The 19,905-nt window shown below is 55.1% G+C and overlaps 1 protein-coding gene and 1 long non-coding RNA gene across 5 annotated transcripts in view; one reads left to right on the forward strand and one right to left on the reverse strand.

Annotated features, from left to right (window-relative positions):
• The window catches only part of LOC113201706 (regulating synaptic membrane exocytosis protein 1), an 88,266-nt gene that overhangs the window by 24,455 nt on the left and 43,906 nt on the right, over positions 1-19,905 (reverse strand). For all 4 annotated transcript variants that reach the window (XM_052273456.1, XM_052273455.1, XM_052273457.1 and 1 more), the window contains exons 4-5: positions 18,108-18,210; positions 880-1,036 (exon numbers count right to left, since the gene is read on the reverse strand). In XM_052273456.1, coding sequence (XP_052129416.1) covers positions 880-1,036; positions 18,108-18,210 — 260 coding nt within the window. The remainder of the gene's footprint in view (positions 1-879; positions 1,037-18,107; positions 18,211-19,905) is intronic.
• The window catches only part of LOC113209755 (uncharacterized), a 37,319-nt gene that overhangs the window by 2,493 nt on the left and 14,921 nt on the right, over positions 1-19,905 (forward strand). The gene's annotated exons all lie outside the window — the stretch shown is intronic.

Below are 19,905 nucleotides of genomic sequence, written 5' to 3' on the forward strand. Positions count from 1 at the left end.
GGGGTTGTGAAAATTGACGTGGATTGCAGGACCTGGGCCAGCGAGCGTGGAGCGGCAGGGGCGGGGCGAGACAAAGACTCAGCAGGGTGAGGGAAGTTGGTTGCCCGCCATTCCAACCCCTATCACCGGAGGGGGGTGTGGCGCGGCGGGGCGTTGGAGGGGGGCGGCCAGGGCTCACCACGTGCAGCACTTGCCCCCTCGCCACCCCCGCGCCGCCGTACTTGTTGGGCCCCTCCCCCCCGAGTACTTATGCGGAGGGTGGAAGCGCGCGGGGAGAGAGGAGGGGTGCTTGTTGGGGCTTTGGGTCGGGCGGGCGGAGGCTTGTCCGGGAGGGATGGTCGTTGAACACCGGAGGGAAGAGAGATTTGGGGAGGGGAAAGAGCTCGGGGAAGTTTGAATCCATTATTACCCCCTCAGATCCCCCGATTACACTTGAACGACGCCCGATTCGGTTTACAATTTATCCCGTCGCATTCAAAATGATTTGTAATTTAAGAGGTTTTGTGATCTACTGACGAAAAGAATATCGGAATGGTATTCAAGCACGGCAGCATGGCGGCTGTTAATTCTTTATTCGAAAGAAGCAAAAAAAAGACTTAGTCTTGCACCCAGGCCCAGGAAACCTTGTCTCTGTGGAAACAAAATCATTACATGACTTTGACGAAATTTTCGTTTAAAAGATGAAAAATTTCTTCTGCTCAAACCAAATTTTCTCATTTTGATTCAATTTTCGTTTTTCAACTACGACTTTCCGTTATCTCACTCGAAATTTTCGTTTGAGTAAATAAAGTTGCTTTTCCCGCGATAGGAACGGTTCTCTGGGTGTGACGTATCGAAAGGTCTGCAGAGATACGGACCGAGTGAGTGGTGTGTACTCACGTCGTCGGCGAGGTCCTCTTGCTTGGTGTAGGAGGCGCAGTCCTCGCACACCTTGAAGTGGCACTCTCCGCACACACGGATCACGTCCTCGGGTTTCAGGCTCTTGAGGCAGACGCGGCACGCCCCCGTGCGGCACGGTGGCTTCCCGGGCTCCTTCCTGAAACACACACAAAAAGAGACGCGTGCGTCAGCCATCGAAAGATGCATATTACTCTGTGTGGAAAAACAACAGCGGTGGCGAGGCAGACTTTTTATATTTCGAACGGTCGAGTGATGCAGAGGAACACTGCTGGCTGGACAACAGGCCTTCGGGCTTTGTCCTCTAGCTACGGGTTTGAGCGGCCTGGCGACCGCACGGAGCGCCCGACGAAGTCAGATAGGCAACCCAACGCACTGCCCCGCGAGGCGGCAGGTCGTCGCCCCGGGGGCGCCTCCTCCTGCCGACGTGAGGAAGGACTGGGTTTTGGAAGTCTTTCCCACCGGTGTTCGGCGCGTGCATGTAGCGACTGTCGGTGACTGTACTACTTCTTCGCTCGTTCAAGAAGTTGTTTCCCAGTTAGTTTCTTCTCCCTCCACGAACGGAAGAGCGGGGAAAAGCTTTCCCTCTCGGCAGCTAGTGACACCCGCCCCGCCGCCGCACTCTTGGCATTTGGCATACCGACATGCGGTCGAGCCTGTCCACTGACGCACTTTGCTGCACGACGTATCTATATGTAGTTATCTTTCTAGGCACACCAGTGGTGCGGGTTTGCATACTCGCTTGGGGCGATGGTAAAGGGAGTTAGGCGACCCCCCCCCCCCAAAAAAAAAAAAATCACTGGGGTGCATTCAAAGATACACCCACGGCACAACTTGAAATGTTTATAATGAATAAAGCATTCCGGCGAAGCTGTAATACAGAAGAATGCGGGGAAGAAGAAAACGGAAATTGCTATGCTTTAACATATGGTTTCTTCCGTTTTCTTATTTTCTTGCATTCTTCTTCATTGAGTGCTTTATTTCCAAATATACGACTTCTTACTAACGCTGAAATTTTTAAAAATTTTAAAAGTTTGCGCGCGTGTAGCAGCGTTATTGCGCGGCGAGGCCAAGCGCGCGCTGGGCTGCGCTGAGCTGCGGGTCGGAAGGTCGGGCGGTTAGTGTGCGAATAATGGAACGCGCACGCCCGGCCCGGCTCGAGATTTCTCATCTTGTCCCCCTCATCTCCGATTCAAAGCGACGCCGGGGGGAGGGGGGGGGGGTGAAAGAAAATGTCCCTGCGGCTCGTGCAGCAGGCCAGCCCAGAGACCACCGCCGCCACCGCCGCTGCGTTCCAATAACTCTGCGCGCCGCTCTAAAACCACCCCACGCCGCAATGCAATGTAAACGAACTCGGTAGGAGGAGGAGGAGGAGGAGGAGGCGAGGAGGTCTTCTATGGTGGTGTGGAGGGGCCGCTGCGGGTCCTGCCGAGGAGGGACCTCCAAGGGGACCTCTTTGAGGGACGGGGGCTCTCCCGGCCGGAGGGGCTGGCAAACAGCGCACCCGGCCCGCAATCATGGGCAAGGGTAGCTGGCGGGGGGCGGCGGGGGCGGGGGGGCGGCGGGGGCGGCGGGGGCAAAGAAAAGGCGGGGCGACGCAACAAGTAGCCCGACGGTCCAATAACGGACCCCGGACCCCGCTCTCTCCCCAAATCCGAACGACCCAAATAAATATCGGGCGGCGCGGTGCGGCGACAGCTTTTTGGCCACTTGTCGCGGAGAACCCCCTACTTCGCGTCATATCCATGTTGAGTATATCCGCGGGCCCGCAGCTAGCGGATCAGATCCGATCAGTCTCGCGCGCGCGCGTGTTTGCAGCGATGCGGACGAAACTGGATTATATGCTACCCGATAACGATACCAATTAATTCGTGGCCAAAACGCCACGGTGCCACTGCGGGGCGGACTGCGGCGGTAAAAGAACCCTGGGAAACGTGCGAGTGCGCGCGATAAATCGGGGGGTGAATGGCGCTCGCGATTCCTTTATCCGATGAGCTGTCCTCCGGGTCACGGTGAAAATCTATTTTTATTTTAGGGAATAGGGAAAACTTTGAGGAACCCCCTCCCTAGTTTGAGGAAAACTCCCCAGGTTTTAAGAAAATAATGAGGGAATTTTCCGTTATTGTTCAAGAACATTCCGCCAAAATCTGATTCCTCTATTATGGCAGTTCCTTATATTTTCCCTTTTCCAAACATGCAGTTACTCTTTATACCACGGTCTAGCATGTTAGCAGCAAATGACGCATACATAGGGGGAATGTTCCGTAACCATTGCGTTCGTGTAACACACTTGGTGCTCGTAGAGGACGTGCGGCTTGCAGCAGGTGGTGTAGGGGCCTCTCGTTTCGGCGCCGCCCGCCGCGCCCACGGGAGCCGCCCTCTCTGAGGCCCTCTCAGGAGGCCCTACTCTCCGGGCCGCAGCCGTGCCGCCGGTGCGAGGGTGGCGAAGCGAGATGCCCGTATTAGCATGGCAACTAAACTCATTACCATATTTCGTATGCAAAACTTGCCACTAAGAAGTGTACTTTGCATCAACTATCGGACTTCGCCACCAGCCGCGCTATCCCCTTACCATCCAGCCAGCCCCAGAGCAGAGCTCCTCTTTGCCTATCGGCGGTCCGGCTTGTGTGTGTGTGTGTGTGTGTGTGTGTGTGTGTGTGTGTGCGCGCGCGTGTGTGTGTGTGTGTTTTGTTTTCGCGCCAACTTCAACGTCTTACTCACTGCGAGGCGCCACGGCTCCCAGCTATCTGACACCCGGATCACTTTAGGCGTGGCCGTGGAGTGCCCCGCTGCTGTGAACGACGCCAAAGGGTGGACAAAAACAAGGACGCGGCCTCAACGATATAATGCGGCCATGAAATGGCTGCGCTAGCAAACGCCACGCCGCCCTCCTCTCTAGGAGGCGCGACGCGGCAGCGCTCACCAGACGGAGCTCAAATCTCATAGCGACAAAACTTGTCTTCCCTCTTCGGTTTCGCGGCGTGGGTAACCTACTTTCCAACAACATAATTGAGAAAGTGCGGCTGGCCCGTCGCCTGCGCGCCCCGCCACCCCCCGCCACGCCCCGCCACCGTCCCGCCTGTCACTTCGGTTTCATCCCCGCGTGTTTTTCCCGCCCCGGAGCGTCTGGCCATGGCCCGTCTGGCCGTGTGCTCTGCGAAATATCGTCCTTGACACTGGCGCAGCCGTCGCGCCCCGCCCGACCCCACCCCGCCCCTGCCACGGTGCCACGGTGGTGTCCGGCCCGGCCCGTGCCACCGCCCTCTCCACACGAGTGGGCGAAGGAGACGCGGAAATGAGTTCGCGGACCGGAAACGGAAGGGGCCGCATCCTCCCACGACATGATGGCGGCCAACTTTTCAACTCGGCGGCGGGAGGACCCCGCCCGGCGCGGCAGACTGGCGGCCAAATGGGGCCCCATACGACCCCTCTCAGCGACGCTGCCGGGCCACGCCGCAGAAGTGCGCTAACGCTCGTGTGTGTGTGTGTGTGTGTGTGTGTGTGTGTGTGTGTGCGTGTGCGCGTGTGTGCGTGTGTGCGCGTGTGCGCAGGGGGATGTGAGCTGGATGTGTTGGCCGCACTACTGCAACAGTCTTACTTCCTATCTCAGTGGGGCCGTCTTTGCCGCCCACCCCTACTCCGGCCAAGCTCGTCCCAGGCGCACCACACAACGCCACGACCTACGACCCGCGACCCCCCTGCCAAGCCCTCGCCCCATAATACCCTGACGGGGGGTAGAGCGTAGGCGCATATCGCATATAGCGATGGCCACGTGCAACGCCAACGGAAACCCAAACCCCCTGCGCGCTTCCAGGAAAAGACGAACGGCGTGACGTCATCCGACCGACATCCCCACCGCGCGCACCCGCCCTTGCCGTGCGCCTCGCCAACGCCCCGTCCGCGCCCCGCCCCCGGGCGCGCAGCCGCGAGGGTGGCGGTGTGTGTTTCACGTCCCCGGCATCAAACTTTGGCCCGACACTCTGATACCCCGCCTGGCGGCCAGGAGGCCGGTGTAAGACGCCCCTGGGGACCTGGCACCCCCACCACCTCACCCCGCTCGACCACGCCCCACTGTGCCCCACCCCTGCCCCACCCCACCTCGCCTTACTCCGACCCACCTTGCCCCACCACCCGCCCTACCTCGCCCCCGGGGAGTGGCACGTACACAGAGTCCGGGCGCCGATGCTTACTTTCCCTGCGGTGGGTGCCGTGCGGGAGGGGTTTATAAATACGCAGCGGAGCATAGAGTCCACCCCCTCCCCCCGTAGTGTGGACGCAATCCGAGTGGTCTGCCCTCATCCTCTTCCCTCCCCTTCCCTCCCCTCCCATCCCATCCTCTTCTTCCTCCACTACTCTGACCGCCCCGTCCTCCTCGGTGTTCTCTCGGTCTCGCTGCGCGCGCGTTCTCCGCCCCAAAGCCATAACCCGGACTGGCCGAGGGCGCCCCCGGGTGCCCGCCGTGCCTGCCGTGCCCGTCGTGTCCCATCATGCCCGCCGTGTCCCACCAAGGCCGCCGTGCCCGCCATGCCTGCCGTGCCCACCCTGCCTGGCCGTGCCCGCCGTGTGCACTATGCCCGCCGTGCCCGCTCGCGGGTGCCGGTCGGACCCGCTCCGGAGGCGCGGCACCCCACAGGCGCCTCACCTGTTGGTAGGTCTGATAGAGTTAGATAGACGAGCTGCCCGTTCGTGCGTGGCGCGGGCGGGGCGGGGCGGTAGCGGAATGAACGAAAAGGGAAAGGGGGTCAGTGAAAACAGGCGGAGGGGGTGGTGGGGCGGTGCGGGCGGCGCAGTGGGTGGGGTAGCGAGCGGCCCGGCCCGACCCGACGTAGCTTCTCAGTGTCCCTCCAAATACCTTTATCGCCCCATCCAGTATAATGGATCCAGTCCCTCCCCATCAGGCCGAGCGCGCGCGCCCGTCCTGGCCTGGCGCGCCGTGGTGGTGGTGGTGGTGCTCTTCTTTGAGCGGCCCCAGCCACGGCGTCGGGGGCCGGAGGCCATAGAACGAGAGAAATAACCAGCCATTTCGCCGCCTGCTCGGACGAGCAGTGGGGCTCCCAAAGTGTTCAAACCGCGCAGCCTCTCAGTAGTGGTCGATGCTTTGAGGAGAGAAAAAAGCGCCATTTTGCGGCCATGCACGATATTTTATCATGGGAATCTGTAGCAAAATTGGCCACTCTGAAAACCTTTGCGAAGGACTTTTTCGCGTTGGTTTTGGATTTGGCTGATTTTTTGTTATCGTATATGTAATAGAATGCATTTCTTTGCATTATACTTATATATCGGGTGATTCAGCGAAGATGCAGGAGGTGTGGGCGGGTTTGCCTATCTAAGGGGCCATGCCTTCTCACTGGCAGGGCGAGTAGGCAAACCCGTCTCCTCTTAATCACCCGGTACATCGGTTGCAATGGTTCCGAATTACAAAGTAGCCAGAACTGTTCACTATATTTTTTCACCGTTTTTCACAGTGTATACAGTATAACGGAAACCAGCTTATTTTTCGGATGCTGTGATAGTTTTTGTGTTTCAGGACGCTAGGACCCTTGTATCCAACTATACGATTGCTTAAAGATAAAAAGTAGATATATATTTTTGTTTTACTTCACGTTTGTGACCTTGCGTAGCTTCCCTTTTTTGCTGACTACCACACAATACTATTTGCGCCCCCCACAGCAGCGCGGCCCGTGCGAGGCGGTCGGTTCCGGAGGGTCGAGGGCTCGGGGCGGCCTATCGTTAGGGGTGGTTAGGCCGCGCGCAGCGGAGCGGATCAGAGCTGCCAAAGGGGCGGCCTAGCCTCCGGGCGCAGCCTCCGCCCGCCCGACCCGCTTTAGTGAGCCTTATTGGCGTGGCTGAGGGAGGAGGGGTCAACTCCGTGTTTGCCGTCGCGGAACCCAACTACACTACAACTTCTATTGGCGCGAAAATTCGAACGAGGAACAAACAAACGTGATATAAAAGGGGACTGTACGTACACCGTCAAAACCCCTAAGAAGCATTGCTTTGCCAAAATATAACAGTGTGAAACATGGTGTAAAACGTTCCCGACAGTCACCCTTCTCCTGCTACCATTCGCGGCCACTTCAGCATTTTTATTTATGTTTGACTTTTCCACCTTTTTTCTTGCAACTGTATTTGCCACGAAAAGAAATAACGTAGAGAGAGAACTCGAGTACGCTTGCATCTCGACCAAAACACGAGCCCCCGCGCTGCTCTTTGTATCAGTATTAATAAAACACAGAGAGACGCTTCTTTCTTGCGTCACAGCGGTAGATGGAAGAGCCCCCCCCCCTGCTCTGCGTGCGCCACGAGCGCAGCACGGTCCACCTGTTCCGCCTCTGCCCCGCGTCCGGTAAGAGGTTTTCGGACTGGACGACTGCCAGCGGCGGAAAGAAACGCGAAGGCGGCGTGCAGAGTACACTGCAGGGGGGAGGGGCCGCGCCCGCCCGGGTGGAGCAGGCTCGGGGCGGGGGGACTCGGGGGGGCTGGCCATTTGAAGCTTGTCGACGCACAGCTGAGGAGGTGAAAGAAAAAAAAATGGGGACGAAAAGGGGGAAGAAAGGAAAGGTATGGACAAGAAACAAGAAGAAATGGAAGGGTCAAAGGGGCGGTGGCGAGGGGAGGGGAGACAGGTGCGCCTGCCTATCCAGCCATCCTGGATATCGATCGCCTCGCCTCCCCCACCGTCCCGTCCCGCCCCGCCCGTCCCTCGGGCCCAAACGGGCACCGCGCTCGCTCGCCCGCCCGTTCCCGCCCGTTCCCGCCCGTGCTCGCCTGTTCCCACTCGCGCCCGCCCGCATCCTCCCACTCTCTCGCCTCCGGTCGCGTCCGCGTAATCTTTCGTGATCACTCTCGTGCAGTAGTGGTGCGAGTGGTGCGCTAGCGCGCGCGTCAGGTTCGCTTCAACGCCAGTTTCACAACTCTCCCATTTGAATGTTTCATCGGTTCCCGCGCGCGACCATCCCCCCCCCCCCCACTGCTTCGCGCGCGCCCTCCCGACCTCTTTCATCCCTCGCGTCAGACAGTAACAATTCCCTAGGAAGCGCCCACCAAGCCATCGGGCCCATCGGGCCGCTGAGGACACCCTCGCTCACCCACCCCAACTCGCCCGCCCCCGCCCACCGTGGCCTTGCGGATCAGGGAGTGCGCGGCAGTGGCGGAGCGTGGCCTGGCGGGGGTTCCCGGTCGGGGACGGACTCTCTCCTACCCCTCGGCCCCACCCGCCTCTAAACCTCTTCAACATCCTGCTCACTGGAGTGGACTCGCTCTAATTGACTAAAAGAGGCCGTCCCCGTCCCGTCCTCACCCGGCCCCGGCCGGCCGCCCCAATTTCAATAATTTCAACTTCCCCGCCTGAATCAAGCACCCCTGTTCCCCCCCCCAGTCAGGAGCAAACGCGCAACACATACGACGACACGTGCCGCACTTTTGCCTGTCGAGAATCCGACGCGGCGGCGTCTTCTCTCTCCGACTTAGTCGCCGAAGCATTAAATGCAACCCTCTTTTAACGCTCCCCGCTCTCTCTTTACCGAGGAAGATTGGGGCAATCTCTTAGGAACGTGGTGTTTGCGGTGCCGAGTCCGCCTGGCGCAACGCACTCCACCCTGCCCCGCCAGTGCTAGCAGCAGCTCCACACGCGCCACGCACAACCATGTATATATATTTTTTCGTTCCTGGTTCCCCTCTCACCCTCTCTTTCTCTCTCTTTCTCTCTCTTTTTTTTCCTCCCCACTTTGTTTGCCCTGCTTTTATTCCCGATTGCACGTGTTACGCGGGGACGGCAGTGGCGCGGCGGGGGTTACTGTTCGCTTTAAATATAAGCAGTGAACGGGAACCACGTGAATCTGATCCGTAGGGAGGGGAGAGAGCGAGAGAGAGAGGGGCTGAATGGGGGATAAGAGGAAGGGGGTGGGGAGGGAGACAGAGAGGCCCTTTGCGTGTATTTAATCTCCTCTATGGCGCGGAGCGCCGTCCCTATTCACAGCGCGCGCAAGGGCAGGGGCGCAGGGGCGCCCAGGGGATGAGGGCGAGAGACCCTTAAGGAGAGAGAGAGAGAAAGAAACGGGAGGGAGAGAGAGAGAGAATCGTTGGTGGCGCCACCGTGACTGCGACACCAGCGGATATCGTTAAACGGAGAATAGAAGCTTTTTTTTTATTTTTCCCTCCCGCGAGCGACAGAAACGGCTACGTTGTACAACGTTTTAGCGTTTCTCCTCTCGGGGACTGCATCTGTCGCATCGCCTCCGCTTCTCCGGCCGACTCAACGTTGCCGTGCCGTATCCTAGCAAAGCTGAAAGAGAATCTCGAGCGTGACCGCAGCTGTGGCCATATCGCCACAGCGGTTTAAACGAAACGTCGGTGCGAAAGCGCTCCCAGAAGGGCCAAAAAAAAAAAACAGTTCAATTCGCGTTTGCTCTAGTACGGATCAGGTCGTTAGCCTTCCCATTCTTAATAAGTTTAAGCTTCTCCCTCTACCGTTCATGATTTTATTGTAAGATATGAGCAATGGGAGGCGATATGATGCGATGTACGCTAAATGTGATACGGTTTTCCTAACAAATCCTCATATTTAGAAATTCAGGAGGGTTTGCCACTCCTCAAGACAATAACTCCCCATATAGTTGAAAATATGTCTAAAATATTAACAGCTAACTTCTCATCATTCTGACAGCTGTATTGTAATACAGATGGTGTACGGATATGTCACAAAAGTATATTTTTGTCAAACGACGCCAAAAGAGTGTGTGTGTGTGTGATGTGGCTTGGCTTGATGGCCTGGTGCTGAGGAGGCTGAGGGGCAGAGGCCCGCTGGCCACCCACACCAAGCAACAGGCGCGACTTCGCGGGGGCGGGTTTCTTTGAAGCGACATCAAGCGCACATCAACCGAGGCAAGACGGGGGTCCTTTGGCTAGCTCAGCCAATTAGGTGACTGGGCGGGTCTGGGCCGAGAAAGGAGCCGGGGCAGACAAGGAAAAGCGAGGGGGGGGGAGGGACACGTTCGGGGGCGGGTCCAGCAGTTTGGAAAGGGCACGTGAGGGTGCCTTCTTTCAGAGCCACACCTGTTTAAGAAAGTGTGGCATTCATTATTATTGAATTAGGAAAGTAGGACAGTTTAAATTTGTCGAGGAAAGGCCGCAGCAAAGTTTGTTTGACTTACACATTGATTGGCGAATTGAGTTAAACCGGCCCTCACCTAAATTCCCTCCCCTGCCCCTGGGCCGTTGCGGGCTTTGCAGGAGCAGGGTGGCAGGCAAGGGTGGGGTGGGCAATGTAACCGAAGGCCGGCGCGTGATGGTTCACTAAACGTGTGGCTTATTTGCGTTTATTGTATCAGTGTGAACCGCGATCTGTCCTTCTCTTTCCTTTCCCCTAACCCTTTTATCAGCTACCACTCTGTTGTGGGGGGTGGTTGGAGGCTGAGTGAGGGAAGCGCTTGCGAAGTCCCGCCTCGCTGAGGACGCACGAGACATTCGCAATGGGAACCAAAGAAGAGAGAGAGGAGGGGAAAGGGGGGGGGGGGAGAGATTCATTGACCTATGGGCCGCAACATGTTACGATGCCGCTGGGGGGCCCCCATGCACCGAGTGGGGGGGGGGAGCGGCATGGGGACTGAAACAAGATGAGAGTGGCGACGTGATTATCGCCATGATTTGAGGCTCTGTCGGCCTCCCCATCTCTGCATTAGATTTTCATTTCCTGCAGCGGAGACGAGAAATGGAGCGGCCGACAGAGAGAGACAGACTGAGTGGGCGGGGGACTGTTCAGCGCTTGGATCAATATTTCCAGCCATCCAGTCACTCGTCGTCAGAGGAGAGCCCCATTCTTTAGACATAGAGTGGCTAGCAGTCTTATAATGCCAACCATTGACCACTTCCCATTCCCATGTAGATTACGACTTTTCAATGCGCTTAGAAACTGTATTCCATTTTCGTTACGCGTTGCTCGTTTCACGGCTCGAGGGGATCCTTAAAAAAAAGGAAGCGAGCTCTTTGTCCTCCGCTGCCCTGCTCTCACAGAGGCTGAATGGCTGTTCGGAGAAACGTACATGAGATGCGCGTGTCCGGGAAAGGACGAGGCACTAGTGGGGATCGAGGTCGTCCCGCTGCTGCGCCGCGGGCCGCGGCCCAACGCTGGCCGGGGCGGGCGGAGCTGGAGGGTGAAGCTCCTGATGCGCATCGTATTCTCTGTTCCGTTCTGTTGCTCGCCGTGCTGCCTTGAAAGAGAAGGGTGTCGCCATTCCCTACCACGGCCAACGGCGGAGCCGCCCATGCGAGCGCCGTCGTCTTGGACAGAGGAGCGCGTGGGGTGAAAACAGAGGAGTCTCTGGAAAGGGCGGGCCCTTTGGTAAAACAACAACAACGGTGCTAATGGTTTATTGCTTCTGCTTGATGCACTGCAACACCCCAAAACGTGCCAAATCTACTTAAGTTGGCTCACTTTAGTGCTCAGTGCCCAGTGCACTAAATCACTAGAACCCTGAAAAATCTCTTAGCTGTAGCAACCATAGAAGGCTGTAGCAACCAGGTGGCAACCATTGAAGCTGACTTGCACATTTGATTCTTTTACCGCCCTTGAAATAGTCATAGTCGTACGATGGTATTTAAGTTCAAAGATGGCGCGTGCCAAAGTTGGGCTGTCGGCTCTCAAACATTTCCCTTGTGCATTTTTTTTTTGTTTGCACGGTGGTGGGGACCTTGCCGGGACATACAGTCCCGCCGTGCACAGGTGTGCTTAGTGACCCTCGGATGTGAAGGGTGGCTACCCATCTGGCCGACTCGCCGACGCAGCATCAGGGGCCATATCGGACCTTGCCCTGCCCCCCTCCTTTGCCCCTCCGGCCCAGGGTCACTTTCGCCGCAAACCCAAATTCCTTCCTCTCTCACCGAGCTGCTGACTCAGGGGGGACGACTGTCTGTCTCTGTCTGTCCCCTCCCGGCTGCGCGCAGGACACTAATGCATCGCTGCAGTGGGGCATGCTAATGAAAAGTTGGAACAAAAGGGGAAAAGAAAATCTCGTGTTTCACAAGTGAAAATAAGAAAGAGCCCATCTTTTGTTCTTGTTCCACTCCAGCAGCGTTGGCAGCAGTCGGACTGCAAGCCGAGCGGGTCACGCCCGCCAACGGCGCACTTCTGGCGTGCGCCACACTCAGAAAACCACTTCTTTGTGCGAAAGGGATCTTTTCGTTGCTGAAATTAACAAAATTTTAGTTGTTGTAACAAACTAAATTTTTAGATAGTTCAACAAAATTCTTTAATTTGAAAAAATGGAAAATTGGGACAACGAAAATATTTCGTCGTCCCAACGAAGAACCTTTGTTGATTTTAGCTACGAAATTTTTCCGTTAGGCTAAATAAAATGTCTTACCCACAAAGAAACTGTGTTCTCAGTGCACCATGTTCAGTTCTGTTCTCTAAATGCCCCTTCAATTGTTGCACTCAGCGTCGCGGTAGAAAAGGAATTTCCTTTTAAATTATGTCAGTCCAGGGAAGGGGGGTGGGGGTGTCAAGCTCAGCAAGAAGAGCCTCTCTATATATCAAATAACTTCGTGAGCTACATAAAGGAAAAGCCTTCTTGTATTAGAAACATTGGGGAAAATGAAAAGCTGTAGCAACCATCGTATTTGCCAGCCGAGGGAAAATCATAAACATAAAATGGTAGTGTGAACTACACTGAGAGAAATGTTTCGTTGCAGCCATCAAAATTTTGATACCCACGACCAAATTTTGTTCGGTCAGTCCGGCTTAATCACAGGCTTCAAAATCTTAGTTGTAATAGTAACCGAAATTTTGGTTGCTGCGACAAAATCATAGTTGCTGTAACCAAAAGTTTAGTTGCTGCGACTAAAATTTTGATGGCCATAACTAATCCGGACTGACCGAACAATTTTTGATGCCTGCAACGAAACATTTCTCTCAGTGTAGCCATACACACTAACACTAACTGGATGTTTATGTTTTATTTGTACGAATTTAAACAATCAAACTTTTTGCGTTGATTTGAACATTTTCGTGCATTAATTTGTACGAAATCATGCACTTTTGTGCACAATTAAAAAAAAACAACGTAGGTTTAACTTTGCTCGAACATTTCTACCGTACGAAAACGTACAAATCCGTTTAGCGTGTAAGATGGTTAAAGCTGCCAAAATTGATCTGCACAACTCATTTGTTTGTAAGGATTTTTATTATACAGTGTGGGTAAAAGCAGCAGCAGCAGCAGCTCGGAGACCAGAGGGTAGTTCGTGCGCCCCAGCGTGCGTGGTGCCAGTGTCACCCGCACAAGGCCGCCACCCCCTATCAGGGCGGGCTGATGGGGCAACTGTTGCTGCTTTGTCACACACCCTTCCACAATCTCGCACTCGTCGCCACCGCTGCCTTTCTTCCGAGACGGACTTCTGCCCGATATGTCTTCCACAGACACCTACTGCGGTGGCAATAATCGTAAACTTCGTAAAATCGTAAAATTTATATATTTTTTTTTTAAGTTTGAGTGCAGTGATGAACCATTTAACAATCGCATGTTATTTATATCATTTTGAAAAGTTTATACTTTTTAGGCTTGTGCAGCCTTAAACGAAACTGTGCACACTGTAAATTGTCTGCCAATAGCCTCCAGACTTGTTTATTAGATCATTTAATTTGCAATTGCAAAGAATTGTGCTGCCATCCATCAATACAGCTCATACAAGTCCTTTAAAAATTAAAAAGCGTCGTTGTATGAATTGAAAAGTGTAGGATTGTGCGGACGACGCGATTGGCTGGCGAGAGAGCTAGCTGGAACAGAGCCTGGTTCGCAGCGACATTGCTAGGACGTACTAAACAAAAATAAAATAGCACCATTCCAATGCCCCTACCCCCTACCTACCTACCGTACCTCCTACGCCACCAACGCGAGAGAAATTCCGAATTCCAAACATCCCTGAGCATCCCAGCCCAGCAGGAGCTTCATCATGGCGATCTTTCATATTATGAGCCAGCGGGGCTCGGCTTTATTGTAGAAACAACATACCTGGCGTTCCTCTCCCACGCCCCGCTACTCCACGCTCCGACGAACCCCGCACCGCACAACCCCAGCAGGCCAGCGAGCGCCGTTCCAGCCTCTGTGCGCGGAAACGCTGCTGTGAAAGTTTTGAACCGTGAACCAATCCGTGACGATGTTCTGGTTCTAGTGCCCCAGAGAGAGAGAGAGAGAGAGAGAGAGAACGAGAGAACCAGTTAACAGATATGCAGGCGAGCCTCGACGCCACCCCTTGATGGCCTAAATATTTCGCACGCATCCGTTCAGCACGGAAACAATCAAAAGATTAATTGACTGTTATTTTTTTTTGTCGCTGTGTGATGGGATGCGCCATAGGCAGGACCGCCATTACGTGGATATAATTTGTTCTTTTAGGGGGAGGGAGGATTTTTTTTCTACTCACCGGCACTCAATGGACCGTGAGTCGTGTGGGGATGGGGGACTGTAAAACGAACGAACATCACGGGACCGGTGATGTTGCATTTGAATTTAATTAGACCCGACCTGACTCTTGAACCGCATGTAATGACTTGTTTTTGTTGGTTTTTTTCCTTCTACGCTTTTCTGTTCAGTACACGTGCTGATGAGAGTGACTTAGTAGAAAATGAGCTGCATGATTCATTCTTAAGTTGTTTAGAAAAGATACCAACGTTGTTTTAGCCCTCATAATTTTTCCGTCAACATCCTGAAAAGACATATGTATTAAAAAAGAAGACCCAGCAGACTGTATATGTGCGCGTGTGCGCGTGGTGTGCATCAGCCAGTTGGCTCCTGACTCCTCCCTTGCGTGTTGCCCTAATCTCCCAATCCCTTAAGCTGAGCCGTTCGTTTAATTTATTGTGGGGCCAAGAACGCCGCGCAAACGCCACGGCACGCCACGATTCACTTTGCCACGTTCTGCGCGGCCCTCTGTTTGTATTAGCCGACTTTGAAAGCAAAAGTTTGCGGGCTGGTCGGGGTCGGCCAGGTTGGAGCCGGCTGCTCGTGGAAGCCACAGTGGACGGGGAGAGCTCGGCCGACACAGGAAAGAAAGGTGTGGGTGTGGGGAGTGCACCAGCAAACCTGCTAGAGTTTAAAGGTGCTGATGGTGATAATAGGTTTTGAACTTTCTGGGGACGGTATTTTCAACGCGAGCGAGCGCCACTAACGAAACACTAGAGAGCCTTAAGTTACTCTCCGAATGGAAACTAACTATGCGTTTCGAACGGGTAAGCTCGCCTGATTATTTTTCGCAGTGAGAACAATTCATTAGGGAGTTTACAGTCCATTACACCGAGTCTGGCCCGCAGACCCGGCCAGAGCGGGGCCAGAGTGGCCCCACCGGGGACTCGCCGCGGCTGCAGCGCGGGCGGGGCGGCGACCCCGCCGGGGGATTGAGAAAGCAAGCCGGGGCCCGCCCCACCGGGCAATTAGCTTTGTTTGCGAGTCCAGCCGGATAGAGGAGGAGATGCTTATAATGAAAGCGGGCAGCGAGAGGTGCGCCGAGTAGGCAAGGGATTTGGCCTTTTTGCGGTACCCGTCGTCGAGATGTCTGTGGCCCAACGAGTCGAGCTTCGTTGTGCCTCTGGCAGGTGAAACGCTCCCCTAAGGTAAACCGTTTTCTCCGCAAGGGTTACACCCTCCCTGAGTAGGCGTTCCATTACTTATCTACTCTGAAATACAACGAGACCTCCCATAGGCTAAGATGTTCTAGACTTAATTAGTTTTCCTTAGAATGGCAAAGTTTTTGTGGACACCCAGAACTGGGAAAAATTTGTGTTTCCCTCTGCGACAACGCTTCGCTGCAATGTACGAAAGTCTCACCAATCTAAGGACAAAAATTCTGCTCCATGAAGAGTGTTTGGTTCCAAATGGTTGCAAGTATCTGGGGACAAAGCGTTTCCTTTCGTTCGCAACAACTACAAAACATATCATTGTGGTATGTTGCTATCTTAAAAAATGTGACAAATACACACTGACGTATTTGCCATGGTGCGAGCAGCTCGCAATAAAACACACGCGGCGAATCATTTTTGGCCGAGTTTGCGACTATATTGACTCGTCTCGAGAGCAGAGCAGTGGTTTGCAACAGCCGCATGAGGTGCTCAGCCACCCTCAGCAGCCCCGGCCGCTGCCGGCCCAGCTCGGGGGCGCTGCTGGCTAGCCTGTGGGAGTTGGCCGCTTGTTGCGGCCATCCCGTGCATTCACATTGAGGTCAGAGTTCACTGCGCAGTCCCACGCGCCACCCCGTGTTGCGGCTAGCCGCGCACTTCGGCCGACGTGCTGTGTCGGTGCTCGGTGCGCGTGGCGGGTATGGGAAAGTGTGTGTGTGTGGGTGATGGTTCCAGGCCCTGCCTCAGTGTGTGTGTGTGTGCGTGTGTGTGTGTGTGGGGGTGATGGTTGGAGGCCCTGCCTCAGTGTGTGTGTGCGCGCGCGTGTGTGTCTCGGGGTGAGTCTGAGTATCGCTAACGAGCGTGGTGTGGGTGTGGAAACCTCCGGCGTAAAACTTTGCCGGTAATTGGGCCCTGCTGGGCTGGGGGCGGCGCAAGGGGGGCGGCGCAAGGGGGGCGGCGCAAGGGGGGCGGCGCAAGGGGGGCGGCGCAAGGGGGGCGGCGCAAGGGGGGCGGCGCAAGGGGGGCGGCGCAAGGGGGGCGGCGCAAGGAGGAGGGCGGCGGGCGCCGTACATTATTTGATTAATTGCGGCGTCGCAGATTAAAGGGTGAGCCTGCCGCGGCCCAGATCAGCCCGCCCTGCCACGCCCTGCCCGTCCCCGCCACGCCCCGCAACGCCCCGCCACGGTCGGTAATCCGCAGCAGATGAAATCTCTCACACGGTGCTGTGTGGTCCGGCCTGGCCAGGCCTCGTGGGCGTTGAGAACAAGAGTGGGGGAAGAGAGAGAGAGAGAGAGAGAGAGAGAGAGAGAGAGAGAGAGAGAGAGATTGTGGCTGCGGCCGCACCGTCGGTGGGTCCCATACCCGACGCGGTAAATATTGATTTTGGCGGTTACAATCATTTTCGTTGAAATACCATCTACAATTTCCATTATTCATTCATGCTTCATATTGCTTAGGCCGCAGACACCGCGCCGCAGCTACTGCACATCCCTCGACCTCCCTCACGCTCTTATTTTTATTTTGTTTTTGTTGTGTTCGGTCCGTATCTCGGTACGCGGGGGTGGGAACGGGGCGTCCTCCAATCGCACACCCACCCCTATACATGTGATTACAGAGGGGCGCTCCCAAGTGGCGCGCAGAGCGGAGCGCAAGCGGGGCCTTTTATTTGGCCATGTCAAGGCCACTGGCCTGGCGCGCCCGCCCCGCCGCCCCGCCACTCTCGGAGTACTACTTGCCAAACATACTCGCCGGCGAGTGCACGGCAAACTAGGAACCTGGCCCGATCCAACCGTAAACCCTCCTCGCTCTCTGCTTTCGCGCCATCCGAGCCCTCTCCGCTCCACTCCACTCGAGGGGAGAGAAGGGGTTAAGGGAGGGGGGTGGCTGCCAGGGCCGCAGAGAGACAATGGGCCCCTAATCATTGGGACCTCGGATCCAGCCGCGCCAGCCGCGCCTCCCTCCAGCAATACCCCCAGCGACGCCTGGCTCCCAAGGCCTGGCTGCTGTCATCGAGGACAAGAGGGCAGAGTGGCGGGCGGGGCGGGCGGGGCCGGCGGGGCGCAGCAGCAGCCATCGTGACGGCGCGGCCCAGCCATCAGGTGCAGGGCCTCGGCAGCGCGCACACTGTATGCCGAAAGGGGGCCGCTCGATACCACTGTGGGTAGGCTTTCGTAAGGGCTACGGAAAGTTCTTCACTATAAATGGCGTAAGAATGTCGCGGAATTTAGAAATTGAAATTAAGAATTCTATTTGCTAAGTTATGAATTCTTTTGTGGTCAAATTACAAAGTATCCGTATCATTATGAATCAGTTTAGTCTTTGTCGACGACAAAACTTACATTTTTTTTATCAGTGTTGTGTATTTTACTCGTAAAGTACAAAGCAACGAAACACAGTGTACTAGCGCACGTTTTACGTGCTGAACAATGATATTCAGCTTGTCAGAAAAGTATCCGCAGCACTAAAATGTGCAGTGTGCTGTCGTATTATTTTCTAATTGGGGAAACTGTTGTCAGTATGTATTCGGAGCAGTGGATCTGAACGGGGCCTGGAAAGGGAAGCGAAGGTAGGGTCCGGTGCTCCATGCTGAGGCCGAGGGACTTACGGTGTAGGTTTCGGTAGCGACGGCTCCGGCGGTTTCTCTTCCGGCTGGGGCTCTTCCGGTGGTGACGGGACGGTCCGGTTGGAGTTTGGGGCGAACTTGTTCACTGAAGCAGACAAAATAAAGATCGTATTAGCGAAGTCAATTACACAGTGATGCAAAACCATGGGATTGTTATGTAAACTGTACATCACAGTTATCACAGTTAATACCGGAGTTCATTAACGTCTCGTATTCAGAATTCCTACATGATAACCATTTTAGAAAAACGATACCGTAGGGCCGCGTTCATCATCGTCAGACACGGTGTAGCTAAGTTCGTCAAAACTGACGAAAGCGCGCATTGTAGGTAGGCAGCCACTCATATTCCTAGCTTTTGGGGAATGGAAAGGACTGACTCCCGTTGACGTAATAAGTTTGACATTTTTATGACACTCTGATGCTTAGTTTGTGCTTCGCTCTACGAATATGTAGTGTAGGATTCGGCCTCAGCTCAAGAGAGATATATACACCCCTTGCTTGATCGTTTGTTGAGAATGCCTGTATCTGATCGATGCGATATTTCACTGAAACGCAATTTTAATGCAGAAACAGGGCTTTGTGCAGGCTTAAAACCCGGCAAATTATGAGTAGAGCTTCACCGAGCTATAGAGCCAACGGCATGGCCGTGGCCGCCGGCCGTCGGTCGGGCATCATAGCGGGTGAATAGCGAAAGAGGGGGGAGGAGCAGGTGGTTTCAGAGAAAGTGGGGGCGTTTGGGCGAGAAGAATGGTTGACTTTCTATGGTCCATAAAACGCTGTTGGGGTGGGGTGGGGGCGTCCTCTTTATTGTGATCATCGGAGTGAGAAACCAAAACCCCATCAAAGTTGATTGCTATTACGTATGACGTCAGCTCGTCTGGTCGGCTCCCGACAAGAATTCGCAGACCGCTAGCTCCGCGGCGTTGCTGCGGCCGACTTACGCATCGCAGTCACCCCCCTCCCTCCCCGATCAAACGCTGGCTTCCGTCCTTTTTGTCGACTTCGCCGAGGATTTCGCTAAGTCCGACTCGTAGCCCCGCCGCCGCCCGCCGCCGCCGCACAGTGCTCGAGTGGCTTTGCGCTGCCGGGTTGTGTGCGTCCGGGCCTGTTAGCCTGTCTAGGACCCCGGACCTAGGCCTGGCCGAGCTGACAGCAGAAAACTTTTCACTTCTTTCCTTGACTTTTCTTCACGTCTCGTGCTAGATTAAGCGAGGAGAGTTGGTCTTTCCAGGCCGGGTTAATTTTGCCCAAATGGCTAAATTAATTATTCCGCTGTTAGTCTCTAGGATATCGTCGATTCGGAATTACAAAGTTAGGTAGTTGCCTTACGCTGACTTATTGTTTCCACCGCCTGGCCAAACATTCTCTTTCATGCGGAAAAGAAGCTCAAAACGGGAATGGTCTGTTGTACTTTGCCGAACACATATGGTGACCATGAGATCGCACCGAACGTTCTCTATGCTCTTCGGGCATGACATCGTCTTCATAGCATACTCCCCTATCCAATTCCTGCCTATCCAATAGCCCCACACAGTTAACTGGTGGTGTGGGGACCGAAAACAAACATGCGGCTCGGAAAATAGAGGGATTCTGCGTGCGACTTTATTGCAGGCGAACGGGAGGCCGGAGGCTCCGCTCCCCAACAGGTGCCGTACGGCTGTGGCGCGTATTGCCCTCGCTTCCTCCCCCAAGCCTTTTCACAATCCTCGTAGCGAATTCCACGTGACCAGCCGAGAGTAAATGTAATTTGCCCGACTCGGAAAAGGCTCACCCCGCCCCC

The sequence above is a fragment of the Frankliniella occidentalis genome, unplaced genomic scaffold (assembly GCF_000697945.3).
Source record: "Frankliniella occidentalis isolate FOCC.00 unplaced genomic scaffold, Focc_3.1 Scaffold273, whole genome shotgun sequence".
Classification (NCBI taxonomy): Eukaryota; Metazoa; Arthropoda; class Insecta; order Thysanoptera; family Thripidae; genus Frankliniella; species Frankliniella occidentalis.